This window comes from Drosophila arizonae, chromosome 5, assembly GCF_054131065.1.
Source record: "Drosophila arizonae isolate 15081-1271.41 chromosome 5, UAZ_ARI_1.0, whole genome shotgun sequence".
In the NCBI taxonomy this organism is placed as follows: Eukaryota; Metazoa; Arthropoda; class Insecta; order Diptera; family Drosophilidae; genus Drosophila; species Drosophila arizonae.
Window position 1 is genome coordinate 4,743,912 of NC_142925.1, and position 19,232 is coordinate 4,763,143.

Here is a 19,232-nt window from a genome sequence, read left to right on the forward strand (position 1 = left end):
TAGACTTATCTACATTGATTTATTTAATTCAAAATTTCATTCAAATTTCTGGCGCGCATTGCGTAGAGCTGCCACAGTTCGCATGTTAGCTGGTGCTGCCAACTTTCTTCAAACGGAATTGCAACACTAGCAAGCTGGATATTCTAGTGGTTGCGCGGTGCTGGTCACACTGTGAGAACAGAAGCCAATCAGTAATTGCGACAATAATAATTCAATGTGCGTACGCCGCGCGCGTTTTTATTTCACATTAATTAATTAAATACTATTTCAAGTCTTGCGGACAACGAAAACGTGCGTGTAATCGGTTCTGCCGTCACTTCTTATTTTCATATTTTGCTGTGCGTGTAGAGCGAGGGTGAAACATAGTTTAAACATAGCTACAGCTGCAGTGCCTGTCAATTATGCTTGGCTTCCCTAATACAGATGCTGCTGGTGTTGTCGCTGCTGCTGCTGCCGTCGTCTTTGCTGTTGTTGTTTAGGTAAGTTTTAAGTTTTTTTCCTTTATTTTTGGGGCGTCTACAGACGCAAACTATAAATACTTAAGTGTCGTGATCTGCAGTGTGCACTGTCGTCTGGCCCACAACTTTGTCGCATTTGCTATCAAGTGCAAATATTTTTCGACTTGCTGGTGTTTTTTTTTTTTTTTTATGTATTTGGGCGTACTTGCCGATTACGAAACTGAGCGGGCAACTAGTGTGAGAGTGAGAGGGACAGGAAGGCATTTTGCATACGATGTGCTAAGCATTAACCACAGTCTAACGAAACTTGCGTGTGCCCCCGGCCTGGTGGTAGGGGTATTCTTATTCATTGCTATCGATTTAGTTAGGGGTGTGCTCGTTGTTGTTGCGGCTCCGTGGCTAATTTGCGTTATATTGCCGGTAAATGGGTAGAACGTGATTCATCGTTTAGCCAAATCAATAAAAGAAAAAAAAAAAAGAATATTTAACGTCGCTTCCTTGGTGATAAACTTGAGTATTAGATCATATGATAAGCAAATGTTATCAGACACCCACGAAGTGTAGACACCAAATATGCATGTATACACACAAACACACACACACTGCAGCGCCTAGCAACGTCCCTGGGCATGAAATTTGAGTTTCACTTTGTGGATATATTTTCCAGCTGTTGTTTTGCTTGTTACTTGTTAAACAGGATGTGAAGACCGACGCTGAGGCTGAGGCTGTGGCTGAGCAGGCAGGCAAGCCAGGTTGCCAGATGTTTTTGCCTGCCATTTCAAGGCTCCCATGCGTAGCATTGTTATTGCATAGCTCTTTCAGCACTTGCTCTTATCCTCTTTCTCTCTCACTCGCTTGCTCACTTTCGCATTGTTTCCCTCCTGTATGCAGGCACTTAAGAAGTACGCACTTACATGTATATGTATGTATATTGGTTACGATTCTAGTTTTCTAGGCTTGACCCACTTTACAGCGCGCGGATCACAGAAAGAACAGAAAACAAGTGAGAACAATACAATCGGCTGTAGCCGACAGCAAAATACTGTGTAAAGAATAAAAGAAAGAAAGAAAGAGAGAGAAAGTGTGTGAGAGAGAGAGAGAGATAAGAAAATTCTTCCTGAATAAGCTGCTGGAGAGATAAGCCTCAAATTGACTTTGAAACCGCAGCAAAATGATTGTGGAGTTTAGTATAATTTTTTTAGCACAATCTTAGATGATCGCTGTTACTAATCTGCCTGATAAGCTTTTTATTAGCTAAGTCATTTTTATGTAGGTCAATAGACAGCGTACCTATATACCCACATTTCCACTTTGTATACAGCGTATATCTACAAAACGCAGCGCGCCGTCAGCAGAAAGCAAAACCCCAGAGCCAAGCTCATTATTCTATATCGCTTGGCCTTCCTTCGTCTCGGTTCAGCTTGGGTTTTGTTTTGTTTCCAGTTGCAGTTTTTATTGTAGTTTCTCTCGTCTATGATTACAAGTGCTTATTACCCACGCTCGCATATATGTTTATATATATATTATGTACACACATATGCTGATACTAACGCTTACTTAGTCTATATAAATACTTAAATGCACATATGCTAAGCTGCACTTGAGTTGGATTTGTAATTGCAATCGCATGCGTTTAGCTGCTGATAAGCGAACAAAAAGGGCCAGTTTAGCTGTTTTTAATGAAATGCTGAATGAGAAGCAGAAGCTTTACGTTTTGGCACGTCAATGAACGCAGTTGTTTTGCCGTACAGTGTGTATTGATGAATAATGAATGAAGTAATGCAACGACTAAATTTGACTGTCATAGAGCTGGAATAGTTTTTTGTTAGGTAGATGTAGTAGTAGTATTAAAATTCTAACTGAGTTAAGAACATAGATTGTATAAGGCAATATTTTCCAGGCTTAATATTATTGCTTAAAATTCAAGAGTACTTATAATATAAATTCCAAAATATATGCTGATCCTAGAAAAGGAAAATCAGGTTAATAAACCGAATTCTAAGGCAGCAAATTGTTCCCAGAAGCCAACAGTTTCTTTTCCTTATCCAACAAGTAATAATTAAACGTAAACTTTTACAAACAGCTATTAAAATGACATTCTAAGATTAAGTAAATATGTTTGCCCATGTAAAGATGAATTATGTCTTGCCTTGCCAAGGGGTCTTGCACGCGTGTTACCTATAGCCAAAGCTTACTGTATGTGCGTGTATGCACTTTTCACAATCACAATCACAATCGCATTGCCAGCGTTCGAAGGTTAATTCATGCACTGACACCTATACATATTTATGTGTATATATTAAGTGTGTGTATATATAAATAAATACATTTATAACGGAGCATTTCAAAATCTGTGTCGCGGTTATTGAACTTGACGATGGCATCGCTGTCATCTCAGGCGACATCAACTGACCTTGCCCGCGTCAAAATCCAGCAACCCAAATAAGAAAAGACAGAACTTAATGTTGTAAAACCGACGACATAATGACATAGAACTGTGGAATGATCTAGCCGAGGGTCAGTCAGGGGTCCCCAGCCAAGTGTGAGCCAGCGAAAGTTGAGAGGCGCATTCCACACTGGCCCCAGCATTTATCGAAGGCAATTAAAGACGCCAACACACATTCCACTGATAGGGGGGACAGCTACATATACACATACTCTACATTCGCTGGGTGTAAATTAAATTTTATATATATCGGAAAACAGTTCATAAATTAAGTATATATATATATGTAAACTTCAGTAATAAATGCAGCTGACTGTATGATCTGAGCAGCTGCGCATTACAGTGTATTTAATGTGCGGCATTCCTATTGAAGCTTTTCTTTTTCTGTATTTTATTTAAATACAGCTGCAGTCTGATAAACAAGCTATAGTCAACTTTGATTTCCGCGAACTTTGCAGCTGTTTTGTTTGTTTTCCTCCAAGAAATTTATGTAAATACAATAAACATATTTATTTTACTACACATATAACTCTATGTATGTGAGTGTGTGTGTGTAGGGTGTGTGTGCATGTGTGTGCGGAGGGTGGCTGGTCTAGCTGGTGGTGGGCGGTGGCCATAAACAAAAAGCGCCCAACAGTAGCGACGCCCCCACACATTCATGTCCCTGACCACAATATCATTTGTTATTATACAAATTATAATGCATACATGTATATATGTGTGTACGTGCAAATATATATGAATATATATATATATATATATGTAGGGGGTACTTATGTCTAGGTACATATTGTGTCTAAAAGCAGGCAGATCAAAGCCAAAGCAAAACAAACGCAAAATATATTTACATATTCTCGACCTGTTTATAGGAGCAAAACGTGGGAAATTTGTAAATCTAAAAACAACAGCCACAACAATTTAAAGGCTCCTAACTTTGGCAAAATACAAAATAGAGATAAACAGACACAGATACACACCTACACACACTCACACACGTGATGTCAGTTAATTTGCTTTAATTGCATTTGATATCTTTGCATATTGTGCTCCATGCCAAAAACAATGCTAAAATATTCACTCAATATATATGTATGTATACTTATACATATATGCTAGATGTATAGGTATGTATATTTGTTTCGGCAATAGTTCAAATAGTCAATAAAAATCCATTTGCTGAAAACTTGAGGCAGTCTGGAAAATAATTCATTTGCGCTTTTGTCTTGCCAGAAAATATATTTTTTCTTCTGCCTTTATCTCAACCGAATGTGTTCTGCTGCTTGTTTCTCTTCTATATATCTGTAATGGGAAAGGCATATTGAAATGTTTTTATTTTTTTATTTTTTAAAAAAGCTCAAAAGGTCAGAGAACAAATGCTTGCATACAGTACAGCTTATACATATGTTTATGTGTGAAAATATTGCCATGTTTTCAAAATTAAATTTTTATTGGCTTAGTCAAATTTGTTGAAATTCTTAAAATTGCATATAAAGTTGGATTCCTACAGTAAAACAGTATTCGTTAGTGATATATATTGAGATAGCTATGGACTACAATAATTCAGCCTATTGAATTCAATATTGATGCTATGTTGTATAGGTGAAGCACTGATACAAATTGACTTTGCCTACATCGGAGTTGTTTATGAAAACTTTCTATCATAATGCTGGCCATTTAATAGAAATCTATATGTATATATAGGTATACCTAGTTGCAGCACATCAACAAACTAACTTGTTTATCCGAAATATCTTTCGTTTGAACAAATAAATAAATTGTTTCTCGTCGATTTCCGTAGGCCTCCTAATCGATAAGAGTCACATGAGCTATACGTATACCTAACTATCGGTTTGCCATTCGCGAATTTGATTCACACTCCTATATGTGTATAGGGTATATCTTCGCTGGCCTGCGCCACGCAGACCAATCGATTCGAAACGTCATTGTATTTGCTGTGTGGAATGATTATGACTTAATTGAAATTAATTAGACGGGGTCGCCGTCAGACAGTCTTTGAGAAATGTGTGGCATCAGCACATATGTATATACATATATCTATATACCATATAGCTTTCTATATGTATAAGTAGATATAGATATAGATGGTGTATGTATATAATCGCATGTATCTTGTTATTAGAGCTCTCACAGTAATGAGTGTGCCATGGAGGAGAGTGTTTAATATCAAAATTTGAAGGCTATTTAATAAGTGAGTGCGTAAATACAGTAAGGGATAGAAGACGGTGCTCTTAGACCCTATATACACACAGAAAGGCATTATTATGTCGAACCAAAGATTACCTATACATTTTTGTGTTTTTGGGTAAGCAAATGTTATGCAGGGTATCTACTTGTTGCGCATATTGACAGCCACCTCTCATATTGTCTACATATGTATATGCTATATAGAAATTTAAGTTTCTCTAATAACGTGTATATACCGTTGTGCTCATGAAACAAACCAAATGGAAAGGTATTTTTTCGATTGAAATAAAAAGTTGCTTACATTTTAGTTGTAATAGAGTGCAATGAACAAAAATATGATGCACATCTCTTTACATTCGGCCATAGTGCTTTATATAAAGCGGCAAATAGAATTCAATTTACTTTTGACTGATTCTTCATACCTGCTGCTGGGTATCTGCTTGCGGCACGCTGCGCCACACCTACCTGTTGTATTGTCTATATATGTACGTCTATATATTATATATAATTTGGGGCATCCGTAGGTTTTCTCTTCGGTGCATTCTATGGGAGGGTTCATTGACCGTTTTGGTGACTTGTTTTCATTTATCCACTGAAAACCTTTCCGCTGACTATGTGCATATCATTAGTGGCGCATGTTGTTGTTGCTGCCGTTGACGTTACCGTTGCTGATGTTGTTGCATTGGCACCCCCCAAAAAAATATATTGTAAAAAGAAGAAAAAAAAGCCAATCGACAGCTACAACAGTAGCCGCTGCTGCCATAAAAGACCAGATCCAGGTCTCTCTTCGTGCCGCTTGCCGCGTGACTCAGTTTGTTCGCTGCTGTGGAAATCGAGCAGCGAAGCGTGCCACACGCCTCACCACCATTTGTTGCCGTTCCTGTTGTTGTTGTTGTTTCATTATGGTATCTTGTTATTGTTGTTCTGCATTGTGGCTTTTGCTGCAGCCGCAGCAGAAAATTGTGTTCAGTAAACATAAAGGCTGCCCGCCGCACGGTGCTAAAGCCAGAGCATAGACTAAACTTTAAACCGAAGTACTAGCATATACAGAGTTGAAGCAATACGGATTACAATATAAATATAAATTGTTATTTACTTACAGCTTAGTAGCCGAGTGGTTGACCACAAACATTTGCCATGATGCGCTATTCGGAAATATCGCGCGACTTAACCACGGATAATCTGCGCTACTCAGAGGTAAGTCAGCTCCTTCTATCCCCCACACAACCCTTATTCATACTTCTCTTTGATACACACATACAGATTGGCAGAAAACCTGCAGCGGACTATGTGAACTATGGGGGGCAAACTTTTGTTACGGCTTCACCCACACAGACACGTTGTCAGGCGCAGGTATCGCCACAGCATTTGAGGCAGCCGAAGCAGCGCAACTCCAATGGCAATGCACACACCATGGCCTGTTTGCGTCAGGACAAAGGGCCAAAGGAACTACAGGCAGAGCAGGCGCAGGCACAGCAGCCAGTCAGCAAAACACTGAACATTAAGAGCACACGTCGCAAGAACTCCATCGGCTGCTTGACCAGCTTTAGCTCGTCCCCAGACTCACCCGGTTGTTACTACAGCATAGCGTAAGAGCACACAGCTAATTGAATTAAATTCAATAAATGTATAGCAAAATTAATTCAATTCTCTCTTCATTTGCAGTACAACCGCCGCGCCAGCAAACAAATCACAGAGTTTGCCAGCGCATGGCTCCATTAAGCAGCTGGATGCAGTCATTCTCAGTGCATTGCGTGTACCCGCCGATGTGTTGGCCAATCAGATAACGCTGCTCGACTTTCCCGTCTTCGCGCTCATACAACCGGATGAGTTGAGCAGCTGTGCTTGGACCAAAAAGGACAAGCATGTGGTTACGCCCAATATTGTGGCGTTTACCAAGCGCTTTAATCACACCAGCTTCTGGACAGTGCAGGAGATACTCAATGCCGAACAGCCCAAGCAGCGTGCTGAGATCATGACACACTTCATCAAGGTGGAACATATCTCTTATATCTCATAAGTGCATTATATATTAATATGAATTTATCTTACAGGTGGCCAAGAAACTGCACGAACTGAACAACCTGCATTCGCTGTTCGCCATCATCTCGGCCATGCAAAGCGCCAGCATTTATCGTCTGAAAAAGACCTGGGCCTGTCTGTCCAAGAAGGATCGGCAGTCTTTCGAGCGGCTGAGCGAAATATTTAGCGATCAGAATAACTGGGCTAATTTGCGCTCGTATTTGGAGAGTCTACGTCTGCCTTGCATACCCTATTTGGGTCTCTTTCTGACAGACCTGATTTACATCGATCTGGCGCATCCGCATAAGGGAGGCCTGGAGCCAGAGCAGCGGCGCAATAAGATGAACAATATACTGCGCGTCATCTCGAACTATCAGCAATCTAACTATCAGCACATACAGCCGCATGAGTCCACGCAGAAATATCTCACCTCCATACGCTACATTGAAGAGCTGCAAAACATATTCGAGGAGGATCAGTACAAGTAATTGGGATCACTTTAAATCAGTCAATATGAATTGATAAACTAACTTTGTAAATCAATTCAAACAGACGCTCGTTGAACCTGGAACCCGCCTCGCCCTCTGGACCCAGCTCGTCATCGTGCAGCTCGAAGGAATCATTCAATGTGGAATCCGTGACACCAGCTCTCGGCTGCTTAAATCTGTCGCCTGCCAAGACCATCGGCTCCATGCGCATGGCCAGTGGGACAAAGTTTGTGCCGGGCCATCGAAAGTGCCGCAGCCTGGGCACCAAGTAAGTTAGCCACTTCAAATCAATTCTCAGCACTCAAATGTCTTCGCGCGCATATTCTAACTGCCAATCAAACACTTTTGTGATTCGTGTTGCGTCCCAATGAAAAAAAGAAAATCAAAACCAAATCAAACTTTCTATTTCGTTTTAAACATCACTCAACACAAAACTCTTCACTGTGCAATTGGACTGACCGTTGGGGGTGCCAAACAAACGTTAACATTTTACTCTGTGAACATTTCTTTACTCTTAATATTGTTATTATTATGAATTGATTGTCTCTTGTACATGTCCACTTATGCTTTTTGCTTTTCGCTTTCGTTCTTTGTATCTTTGTATCTGTACCTTGTATCTGTTTGTAACTGCAACTGCAATTAGATTTCGCAGCAGCAGCCTGCCGCGCAACTTTGCACAAAGGTGTCAGTGCTGCATTGTAATGATTGCGCCGGGCATTGGCACAATCTCCAACAAGCGCTGCAGATGCCGCCGGTGAGTGCCTACGTAGCCAACGTAGCCTATAGCTAGGTTATGCATTTCAACATTTTCTATTCATTTTCTAATCCTTATTTCCATCAGTTTGTGTGCACGGACCCAACTTAAAATGCTTACATACAAACAAACGACTCATCATTGTACAAACACTTGAGTACAAGATATACAAGTTGAATTTCGGATTGCCGAAAATTATATGCACCTGCAGATATTGACATCAGTAAATTGCGAAGGGAAATGTAATGAAGATATGTAAAGAAAAAGCATAAAAAACTGATTAATGGGTTTGATTTCTTAGTTTAGTTGGAATATCATGAAAATGTAAATTGTTTGTCATTCAAAGGCTTTGCTTGAATCAGTTCCGTTTCTATTGTATTATATGATTTGGTTAGCTATTAGATATTCATGTAAAGTAAGGGGCATAATCATTGGAAGACATCTTGAATGACACAAAACGTCTACATATATGATATATATTTCCGATATATAAAGTGCAGGATGTGCAAACACTTTTGATAACTTTTGCATTAGAGCTTAATAGAATCGTAGATAAATGATCTCTGCAGGGGTAAAACAAAACACAGAAGACACGCTCACTCATACACACGTTTTGCTTTGGGTGTAAATTAGCTGTTTGAATTTAGCCAAATGATTTCTGTTTCATCAGCTCATCTTTGCCACAAATGATCATCGATCAGCCACATACAAATACACCCACTGTTTTATACACGCCCACACACGCACACGCACACACACACAAACACGAACGCGCTGTTAGTTGCTTACATTGTGTTTAATTTGAGCCCACTTGAACGCTTGTCTGCATGACGCCCCCTTTGTGAATAAACACATCTATTACTAAGGCGTGCCGTTCCATCACCCACAACAACAACAAACTGATTTTCATCTGTGCTTTCGCAGCATCTTTGGCAAAATAACGCAAAACAATTACGATGGACATCCGCACCACTTGCATCTGGAACACGATCTGATTGGCACTGGGCTGCCGCGTCATCATCTGCTCGACGACTCCGTGCTGGAGCACAGCGATGCTCTGTCCAATGCCGACTTGACCTCTCTGGAGAGCGCCGAGGGCATCCTGAGCGACTTAACGGGCAGCAACTGTGATCTGATGTCGCCCGAGGCAGCGGCCGCCATGCAGGGCTGCCTGCGTCGCAAGACGGTGCAGAAGGAGGGCCGAAAGCCCGCTGTTGCATCCTGGCAGCGGTACTGGGTGCAGATATGGGCCAATTCGCTCGTCTACTTCCCGCCCAAGTCGTTCAAGGGCAGCGAGCGCGGTGACTTCAAGCGCGAGCCGTGCAAGGTGTGTCCGCTGGAGGGCTGGAGTGCGCACGTCATCGACAATACGAAGCATAAGAATTCATTTGAGCTATACCACCGCACCCTGGGCACCGTTTACAAGTTTCGCGCGGACAGTCCACAGATGACGCACCTGTGGACGAACGCCATTTGCAAGCTGGCGTCGACGCGTGCGCCAAAGCCACTGCCCGCCAATCTGATGTCCTTCGAGTGAGAGCGCCAACGAGATATTTGTGTATTGATATAAATGATGTACTCAACAATTAGTGTTAATTAGCCCTTCATTGTATCACCCAAAACGACACGACACAACACAGCTAACACACAACATAGAACATTCCTGCAGCTCTCTGCTTGTTAACCAAAAACAAACCAAAACCAAAACAAAAAGCGAACAAACAAACAAACAACAATAACAACGACAACCAGAACAACAAAACTAACGAACAAATTGTAATTCGTAAGCGAAACGATTTCAAATGGTATTTCAAAAGACTGACAGACTAGCAGAGAACAAGATAAACAAGATGAAGATGACGATAAAGTTCAAGATAAAGATGAAGCTAAAGCTGAAGCCGATGAAACACACTCAAACACACACTCACACGCACTCGACAAATTGCAATTGATATATAATATATATTTTGTGCAAGTCACAGCTGACTTTAACTATTGGTTATATCTCGTCTCATTAGCCGATTTCTCAACATGTTACGAGCTGTGACTCTGGCTTGGCCCACTATCTCGAATGCTTTTCTGTGTGACTTAAATGTTATTTCTTTGTATCTTGTAATTAGCTGTAAATGAAACAAAAACAAAAAACAAAACATCATTATCACCATTTACGACATTTAAGTTTTTGTATGCGCGTAATTGTGCCATATTAATTTTTAACTCAAGAATAGTTTACAAAACACAATATATATATATAGATCAATTAAAAACTAAACTGCTGCACTTTATGCAAACAACATTTGTACCGCCTTCTAAATATAAATATGTTAATTAATTAGTTAATTAATTGCTAAATAGTGCTTAGCTACTTTGTAGCAAAGAATCAGAAATGAAACTATTCAACGCATACTCGAAACGGTAAACATAGGCTTTAAATGGATTGTATGAAAGAATTGCTATCAAAATTTATCTGTCTATATATATATGCATACATGTATATATTTATGTATATGTGCTGCATGTTTTAGATCTTAAGTTATGCCTAAGCTTAGCTATATAGTTTTATATGTTGCATGTTCTCTCTAGACAATAGAGCTTCAATCGAAATTATGTTCACTATGGGTAACAGTTACTTTACGATACATTTGCTAGATATAGATATATATATATATTACACACACACGTATTTAGCTATCTAAGCTTTGTCACACCTACACTCACATTTGATTTGCAAATTTTACCTTAAGCATAGAAAGAAATGCAGCAAAAAAAAAAAAAAAAAAAAAAAAAAATAGTCGATTAAAAAACAAACAAACTATCCGAAACTAATGCTCTTTAATGTGCGTATTATATAATCTCGTACGTTTTTTATAACAATTTTCACGCGCAACTCGTGTAAACTACGCGAATTTGCAATTCATTAAAACATGCGCGCGCGCGTGCGCTTCATGAATTTCAATAGGTCTTGAGAGCTATTTAACTTTGGGAGAAAAGTCTATGAAAGTGTCAGTCGATTGCGAAACATGAATGGATCCACAATGCGCGACAGCCGAGTGAACAGGCACAGGTGTCAGACAGCTGACAGGATGGTGACGACGACAGAGCAGTGCAGACGGAAGTGTGGGCGGATTTGCCTGTTTGCAGCTCCGCTGCTCCTCGTCGTCCTCATGTCCATTGATTCGACTGTGGGCGGCCAGACGACGACCATGTAAGTGTGTTGAGAGGATGTTGTGCAATAGCTTGTCGAAAACGACTTTCACTCTACTGGAACACGCTTCCTGTTTGCCGATTGTAGTGTACGTCATACGGACACAGTGGAGCCGCAGTTGGATGGCTTCTGGACGAATCGAACTACTTGGAATGCACGGTGGGTGAAGTACTGGCGGGCCAAGCGCATTTACGAGCCTGTGTGGAAAAAGGTCTGGACACCGACCATACTCAGGGAGTGGATACCGCTGCCCAACGCGCCGGCGCCCGATGCCTGGAAGGAGAAGAAGGGCAAACATGAACTGGACTCCTACTCCTAGACTCATGACAAGACTGACCAACCTTTAGGCATTAGGTTTATTTATTTATTTATTTACTTGTTAATTAAACGCTCATTAAGTCTAAGACATAATTTAAGTGTACGCCAGAGCAAAAGTGGGCCTTACATGCTAGCGACTGGTTTGTAACTATTTACAAGGAGCTCGGAACTGGGCGGGTATGGTACATTTGTATGTTTGTATGTATATGTATATATGTATGTATATGCACTCATATATTCATGGGCGCTCTACGCGCCTGGAAACTTGAATGACTGCGCTGTTGCGCCGGCAGGTGCGGCTGCGGCAATTGGCGATTTGGCCGCCTCAAGCGTCTTGGCTTGAAAGTCAGCGCTGGCCACTGGCTTCAGTTGCGTTGGCTTTGCGCCTGACGCATTGCTGTCATCGCGCTTCCATACGACTTTGTCCTTTCCACTGGTGGCCGCTTTGTCCTTGCGATCCCAATCCCAGCCAACGTCATGATGATGCTCGTGATGATGATCGGGCGTGGGGAACCATTCGGATATAACGACGGGCTTCCAGATTTTCTTCCAGCCAGGCACCCAAATCTCCTTCCAGCCGGGCACCCAGATTTGTTTCCATGCCTCCTTCCACTCCAGTTTGTCATTCCAGATTTGTTTCTTGGCTGGTTTCCAGTACTGCTTCCATGCTTCCTTCCATTCCAGTTTCTTTTCTGGCACCCAAATTTGCTTCTTGGCTGGCTTCCAGATCTTTTTCCAGTGTGACTTCCACACAACTTTCTTCTTCCACAGATCGTGACTGGTGTACTCCCAGCCCTCATGATCCTTGCCCAAGTATTTCTCGCCAGGAATGCCAACCTACAGAAATGTGTAGATTCTTATATAATAATGCAGGGAGTATAATTGGATTAAGCTTTACCTTGACTAGCTCTGGTGTCCAATACTGTTTCCAGTCAGGCACCTGAATATCCTTCCAGGCGGGTACCAAAATCTCCTTCCAATGCGGCACCCATATTTGTTTCCAAGCGGGCACTTGAATCTCTTTCCAGCCTGGAACTTTCACCCAATGCGGCTTATAGATCTGTAATAGAATTCGATTAGAGTTAGCTTTAGGAACAGCCTTGATAATCGCTTTCACTCACCTTTTTCCACGATGGATTCCAGATTTGCTTCTTGGCTGGATTCCAAATCTTCTTCCAGCCCTCCTTCCACGTGACCTTCTTCTTCCAATAGCCGGGATCGTGATGTTCATGGTGTTCATGGTGCTCGTGGTGCTCGTGTATGTGCTCCTCGCCAATGCCGAGGTCGAGGCCCAGGCCGAAGCCGTCGCCAATACGCTGCTGAGCGACGCTCTTGCTGCTCACCTGGGACTCGGCTGTCTTTTGATCGCCGACAGCTTTGGCATGGATAGCTCTGCTGGCAACAGAGAGCACGCCGAGCAAACCCAACTGCGGAAAATAAACATACATTCGTCATCATTATTATTAGTCAACGTACAACAAATACAAAAGACTTAGGCAACAAACGTGACCGTCTAGGGATCAAAACGAATTCGCAACGATTATGGTAATTAATTAAATATTCTTCATGTGAAGCATTAAGGCACGGCAACAACCAGTTTTAACTGGGTCAGTGAGCTGACGACTCAGTTCATTCCATTCTGTTTTATTTTTATGTTTTGATTTTCGTCTTTTAATATTATTCGCATTGTTTGCACTGAGAGTCCGTTGACTGCGACTCCGGGGCAAGTAAGAGTGAAATATTACGTCAGTATTTTTAATATTTTGGTTGGCTTAATAAGTATGCCAGTTAGAGATGATAAAGTCTAACCCGGTTTCAGGTCAAAGTCACTGCTGCGGGGGAGGGGGCAAAGGCAATGCCTGTCTGCTTATGTAGCTTAATTTAGGGCATTGCCTCTTTCTCTATAAGGCAGAGCCCAAAACTATTTGTGTTTTTTGCCATTATGCAAATAATTGCCGCTTTTGGATCTGTCTCCGTTTGCGTTGGCGTTGGCGTCGCCTCTGTTGCAAGTTTAAGGCTCCAAATTTGGTAGCGTGTTGCAGCTGCTGGCGAGGTCAAAGCATTTGGCGTCAATTTGCTGTCGTCTTTGACTTGGGTATTTCTACATAATCGACCAAATCACTCAAACTTCAATTCACATAATCCCAATCAATTTGCGCACGAATGTCAACTTCGATCCGATTATGAAATCTAAATTAGCGCCAGCAAAAAAATTATCTCATTGCTTGAGATGGAGGGTGCTAATTGCGGCTGCCGTTGCTATTGCAGTAGCTCTTTGCTGCTGGGAGTACGTCGCAGTTTCCGCGGTGAGCCAGCAGTGAAAGTCGTCTGTCGTCTCTCGAGGGGGGCCGAGTGGTTAGGCCAACCGCCATTGGATCATCGATCGTGAGGGAAAAGAGTCTGTCTAACTTCAAATGCATTGCATGGGCAAGCGCTAATGAAACTATCTCGCAGTCAGCATATTTGTGCGCTTTTAATTGTTGACAATGCGATTGAAAGGCCCCAAAAACAGATGGAGATTAAGAGTGTGGAGCCGGGGGAAACAGAGAGGGGAACTAAAATAGGCAAATGTCGTGCGATTGCCAGGTGACAGTAGCTGACCAAAAAAGAGAGCTGGAAAATCGCTAATGAAAATAAGCGAAACACGCCTTTCAGTGAATATGACAAAAGGAAAAGAATGCTTTTTCATTTCACTATAAATATATTTTACATGGATAGCTTCGTCTTCTTGTAACTAGTTGCATTGAGCCGATAATCCGAAAATATTTATATATATAATTAATAAACCACTAATCAATCAAGATTATGATAAATCTATATATAATATGGCACATAGGCTGTCTAGCGACTTTCCACTTTCAATTTTACTCAAAATCAAATAACCCAAATTAATCAACTATTTAAAATATGGCCTACTAACTATCCCAAGTATATTTCTTCTCTTCCATTTCATAATTTGTTTAAAATTGATCTATTATGGATGCATTTATTATATATTCATATATGGCTTATGAGCTCAGGCCATTTCCCATACTCCAGACACGCTCCAAGCACACTTTGGCTTCGCTGATATGTGAAGCATATCTGAATGATAGTTTTTATATAGGTGTCTGTCTGTCTGCTCTCGTTGGCCCAATCTTCTCGCACTTTCGTAAACAAATTGTTCGCAATCTATTTGGGAAACTGCATTAAACTGACAAAATTATATTCCATTAGTTCCGCTTGGCTGCCTAGACCAAGATAACAATTACAGCGGCAGCAACAACCACACATGCAGTTCGCACTATCTGTCTGTTTTTCTTGCACTCTTGTGTCTTTTGTGACACATTTGGTAATTACCACAAAATGCCGCTGGATCCTCATGGCTCCCGCTTAACGCTGGCTGGGGGTTTAAAGAGCCCTCGACCGAAAATTTAACACTTATTCACTTGGGCACAAACAAGTAATGGGATAGTGTGGAGGCTCCACTCGCTTTAGTGGGCAACGCGCGCAACTCTTTGGGCCACTTTCGTGGATGTGACTGACGCACTGAAGATTGGGGAGCCAGGTTAAATAGACGACGCGCAGGTGCAGCCGGCGCCTAGAGAAAACGAAACCGAAACGGAAAATGAGAGCGAGAGCAGAAATGAGAAACGAGAGCGCGAGGCGCCAGCGGAAGCCGAAGACCTTGAATTCTGATAACGGTTTTGTGTGTAAACAATGACACAGCGAGCTTTCCAGCTGCTTACCTAAAGCTCAGCGTAGCTAAGCTTGCAAGAGAGTGAGAGTGTCAGAAAGAGAGAGAGAGAGAGAGAGATAGCACGCGCGCGTAGGCCGGCATTTTGCTCTTGCCTTTTGTGCTGCGCATTCGCATTTGTTTGTGCCGCGACGTGACAAGCAGCGCAGAGCAGCATGTAGAAGAGACGGGGGAGACTGAAAGACAGGGGGAGACCGAGACAGAGACTTTGCTGCTCCAAATGTTGTAATCGGCAGGCCAAGCTTATTGCAATAAATGTTATAAATCTTAATAAAAACAAAAGTCAAAAATAACAACAGCAACAACAACAACAACAACATTGGGGCAATGCAAATTAATAGCACGAAATGGGAAATCAACGAAAACAAATTGTAAGGCAACGTTGCGTGTATCTTTGGTTAGGCTAGCTTGGGGTTTTTGTAATGCGTTTAATATTTGTTGCTGGCTCTTGGAAATTCTTCTTCAATAATAACGTTACGAAGGCCGTCACGTTCGTGAGGCGCACCTGGCTCGGAGTCCCGAGCCCCCCAGACCAACCACGCAGGGCATCAATTAGTAGATTTTAATGTAATTTATAAGCCATACTTGGACTCTAATTCGGTTAAGGGCAGGCGCTGGCGCTGCGTGCCAAATGGACAAATAGGCATCTAAACAAAATAGTAACAACAACAACAAAAGGTATGTGCAATGTCCACAGTGTGCATTTTTGCATGTGCAACAATGTGGCAATGCTTGGCAAACAACCAGCGAAAAATTCCGCTAGATGGCGCTTTTATTTCCTGCATCTTTTGCCTCGAGTTCAAAAACATGCGGAATTCCATTTGAAAAGCTCGACGCTCTTTAAATGGTTCGCTACATATCCAAAAGCCAAGTTAATTGCATGTTGATTTAGTTTAAAACACACAAAATGAAAATAATAATAATAAAAGAGAAAAAAATTATTCGCCTCGTTTCTGATGCATGGGCAGAGACTGCGTCCGAGTTCCACGTTTCGCATGCGTGTTTCCGTTGCTTAGTGGGCAGTCCGTGGTCCACAACTTAAATCAATACATTGCATAACATGCGCAGAAATTGTGCGAAGTGCAAAATAATAGGCAGTAGTACAATCAATCAAACTGTGCACAAAATATTAATTAAAAGCTGAAAAGTTTCCTACAGACAAAAGAGATTTGCAATTCATAAATGGTTTATATATAGCACAAACATAATGTTGATTTACTTTTAATAGCAAAGGAACTTTAAATCTTCATTAGCCAGCTGCTCCATAAGGAAGTGCTGCATCACACCAAACGCAGACTAAACTCATATTAATATTCATTGAAGTTAGATAAATGCAGCCGCGTCTGGGCTCCCTGCAGCATGCGTTTCAGGAAGTAGCCAAAAGCCGCAGACAGCTAAACTGAAACTGAAACTGAAACTGGAACTGGACCCCAGTGCAAATGAAATGCGTAATGCGACGGGCAGATAGCGGCACCAGAGAGTGAGATAGACTGCAGTCTGAGCTGCCCATGGCAATGCCAGAGTGAAGTTCGACTCATGGCTTCCTTGCGAGCCGAGCCGAGTCGTGTCGAGTCTTGGCCATATTCATGGCTTCCTTTTGCGGCGTCAAAGTCAGCGTCAGCCATGTGAGGTGTTATGGCAGGCAACGCATATAACGTTGACGATGATGACGATAATAAAACTCGACGATCAGCCCCACCAGTCCCAGCAGCCCCAGCAGTTGAGCCACTTTTACTTTTCGGCTTCAAATTGTGTGATGGCGATTTGAGTTTAATTTGGCTTTGCTGCGGCTGTAGTTGTTACTGTTGTTGTTTATTGTTATTGCTGCTATTATTATTATTTTATTCATATTTATTCAAGGCACTTCAATTGGCCAGAGGCTGGTCTTATCATAGCAGTAATCAGTCAATGTGTTAAGTGCTTAAGCGTTAGAGCTGGTGTGTCTGTAGCTATGTCTGTGTGGTGTTCCGGCAGGGAAATTGGAGCAAGATTTGGTATGCACTTCCTGCACTCCACCTGATTTGAATGACCAACAGATTGCAGATTGCTGAGATTGTCCAATTGCCGCGTGGGCGTTCGCCAGTCAAATAACTCAGGGCGACAGCCTAAATAAGGGAGTGGGAGTGGGAGTGGCAATGGGAGTGGCGCATTTGATTACCATATGTGCATGCCAATGAACCAGTTAAATGTATTTGGCTTTGCCACCTATTGCCTGCACCTTAGACTGCGATTGCGCCTGCACCTTTTACTTCCGATTGACACATGGCTTCCTGCTTGGCCAGCTAAATAAGCAAATGCCGATTTTTTGGAGCGCCGAACCACTTTGTCGCCTGTTACGCTTCCACACAGTTGACAAGACGCACCAAAGGCAAACGCGATCTAGTTGTGGTTGTGGCTTGCCGTTGCACTTTTATGGCTGACCAGTTTACAGTTATTTAATTGCTATTGATTGAAAGCTTGAACTTCCCTGAAAGGCCAATGAGATTGCATTGGATGCTGCGCGTATAACACAGCTTTAGGCTTAGCTTTAGCTTTAGGTTTAGCTGCAACCGACTCAAGGTCAAGCGAATGCAATTCCATTGCGACCCCAATCGTTGTGGCAATAAAAGACAACGGCCACAAACCTGCCGGCGCACACAATTCAACTGTCATAGAAATTTCGAATCACGTCTCATTCAATAACAAAGCCTAACTGCATGAATTATGAGCTTATAGCCAGTTTATGGGGACAGTCCCCTTGGGGCATTTGCATACAACGCTCGCGCGAGCCTCGCACCTCTTTGGAAAGACAACGAGACGCGAGACGCCCGGGCGCCTTAAGCTTAACGGAAATGCACCTTTGACTTAGCAGACTATATAGCATGGGGCTAGGTGGCATCATTCAGTTGCAGCTGATCAAACTGGTTCTTTGCTGCGTTCGTTGACCGTTTGGCAATCGATTGCGCAATCTTTGTGGCCATGACGTTGTATATGTGACCAACGAGGAAATTGAATGTTCCAGACTTTGCCTGTTTCTTCTCGCACTTTTTCTTGCCAGTCAGGCGGATTCTTCAAAGCATTCACTTGGCGTTTGGCCAAACGAGCTATAATTCATGCAAATTTAATATGGCTTTGATTTTGAAGCATTTGCACACTCATTGGGGCGTTGGCAATTAAAAATAGAAATACAAATACTCACACACATATATAACACACATCTTCAACTGTTTGGTTGCAGTCGTATTCAGTTGGTCAGTCAGTCAGCTGCAGTCACGCTTGCCAATTGTCGGGCACATGCAAAACGGCTAAAGCCAATTGCATAATTACAAAGCGTTTGTTCAAAGCAGTCGAAGGAAAAATATGTGTTTCCGTTCAATTCAAAACGCCATTTTTCAAAGTCACTCCATTTGCATGAAAACTATTAAATGCCATATTTGTGATAAACCGAACTCTCGGGTAAATTAGTAGTTTAATCAATGTCAATTAATGGCTTTAAAGTTTTGTATTCAAGTTTGCTGTTTAAGTCTTTCGATGCGTGCTCTACATGTAAACGAACTCAGCACGATAAACATTGGTTTATGTTCGCATCAGCCGTCTTTGAATTATGTGGCAATCGTGCCA

At 41.9% G+C, this 19,232-nt stretch overlaps 3 protein-coding genes across 4 annotated transcripts; 2 read left to right on the plus strand and 1 right to left on the minus strand.

Moving 5' to 3' along the window:
* Window positions 1–157: 157 nt before the first annotated feature.
* On the plus strand, window positions 158–10,109 carry RalGPS (Ral GEF with PH domain and SH3 binding motif). Of its 2 annotated transcripts, XM_018012667.2 has the most exons (8): window positions 158–479; window positions 6,212–6,306; window positions 6,373–6,698; window positions 6,775–7,102; window positions 7,164–7,615; window positions 7,684–7,887; window positions 8,263–8,373; window positions 9,298–10,109. In XM_018012667.2, exons 2-8 carry the CDS (start codon window positions 6,247–6,249, stop codon window positions 9,908–9,910), a joined length of 2,094 nt encoding a protein of 697 aa, XP_017868156.1. In that variant the 5' UTR covers window positions 158–479; window positions 6,212–6,246; the 3' UTR covers window positions 9,911–10,109. The 2 variants fall into 2 exon arrangements, with proteins under 2 accessions (XP_017868156.1, XP_017868158.1); XM_018012669.2 differs by lacking the exon at window positions 8,263–8,373 and having other exon boundaries at window positions 159–479.
* Window positions 10,110–10,807: 698 nt separating this feature from the next.
* On the plus strand, window positions 10,808–13,324 carry LOC108617047 (uncharacterized). The gene is made up of 2 exons (XM_018012673.2): window positions 10,808–11,578; window positions 11,666–13,324. The coding sequence occupies exons 1-2, from the start codon at window positions 11,394–11,396 to the stop codon at window positions 11,895–11,897; spliced, it is 417 nt and encodes a 138-aa protein (XP_017868162.1). The 5' UTR covers window positions 10,808–11,393; the 3' UTR covers window positions 11,898–13,324.
* On the minus strand, window positions 11,934–15,432 carry LOC108617046 (uncharacterized). Its single transcript, XM_018012672.2, has 4 exons — window positions 15,236–15,432; window positions 13,018–13,323; window positions 12,795–12,956; window positions 11,934–12,733 (listed from the first exon to the last, which is right to left on the minus strand). Exons 1-4 carry the CDS (start codon window positions 15,257–15,259, stop codon window positions 12,146–12,148), a joined length of 1,080 nt encoding a protein of 359 aa, XP_017868161.1. The 5' UTR covers window positions 15,260–15,432; the 3' UTR covers window positions 11,934–12,145.
* Window positions 15,433–19,232: the final 3,800 nt, after the last annotated feature.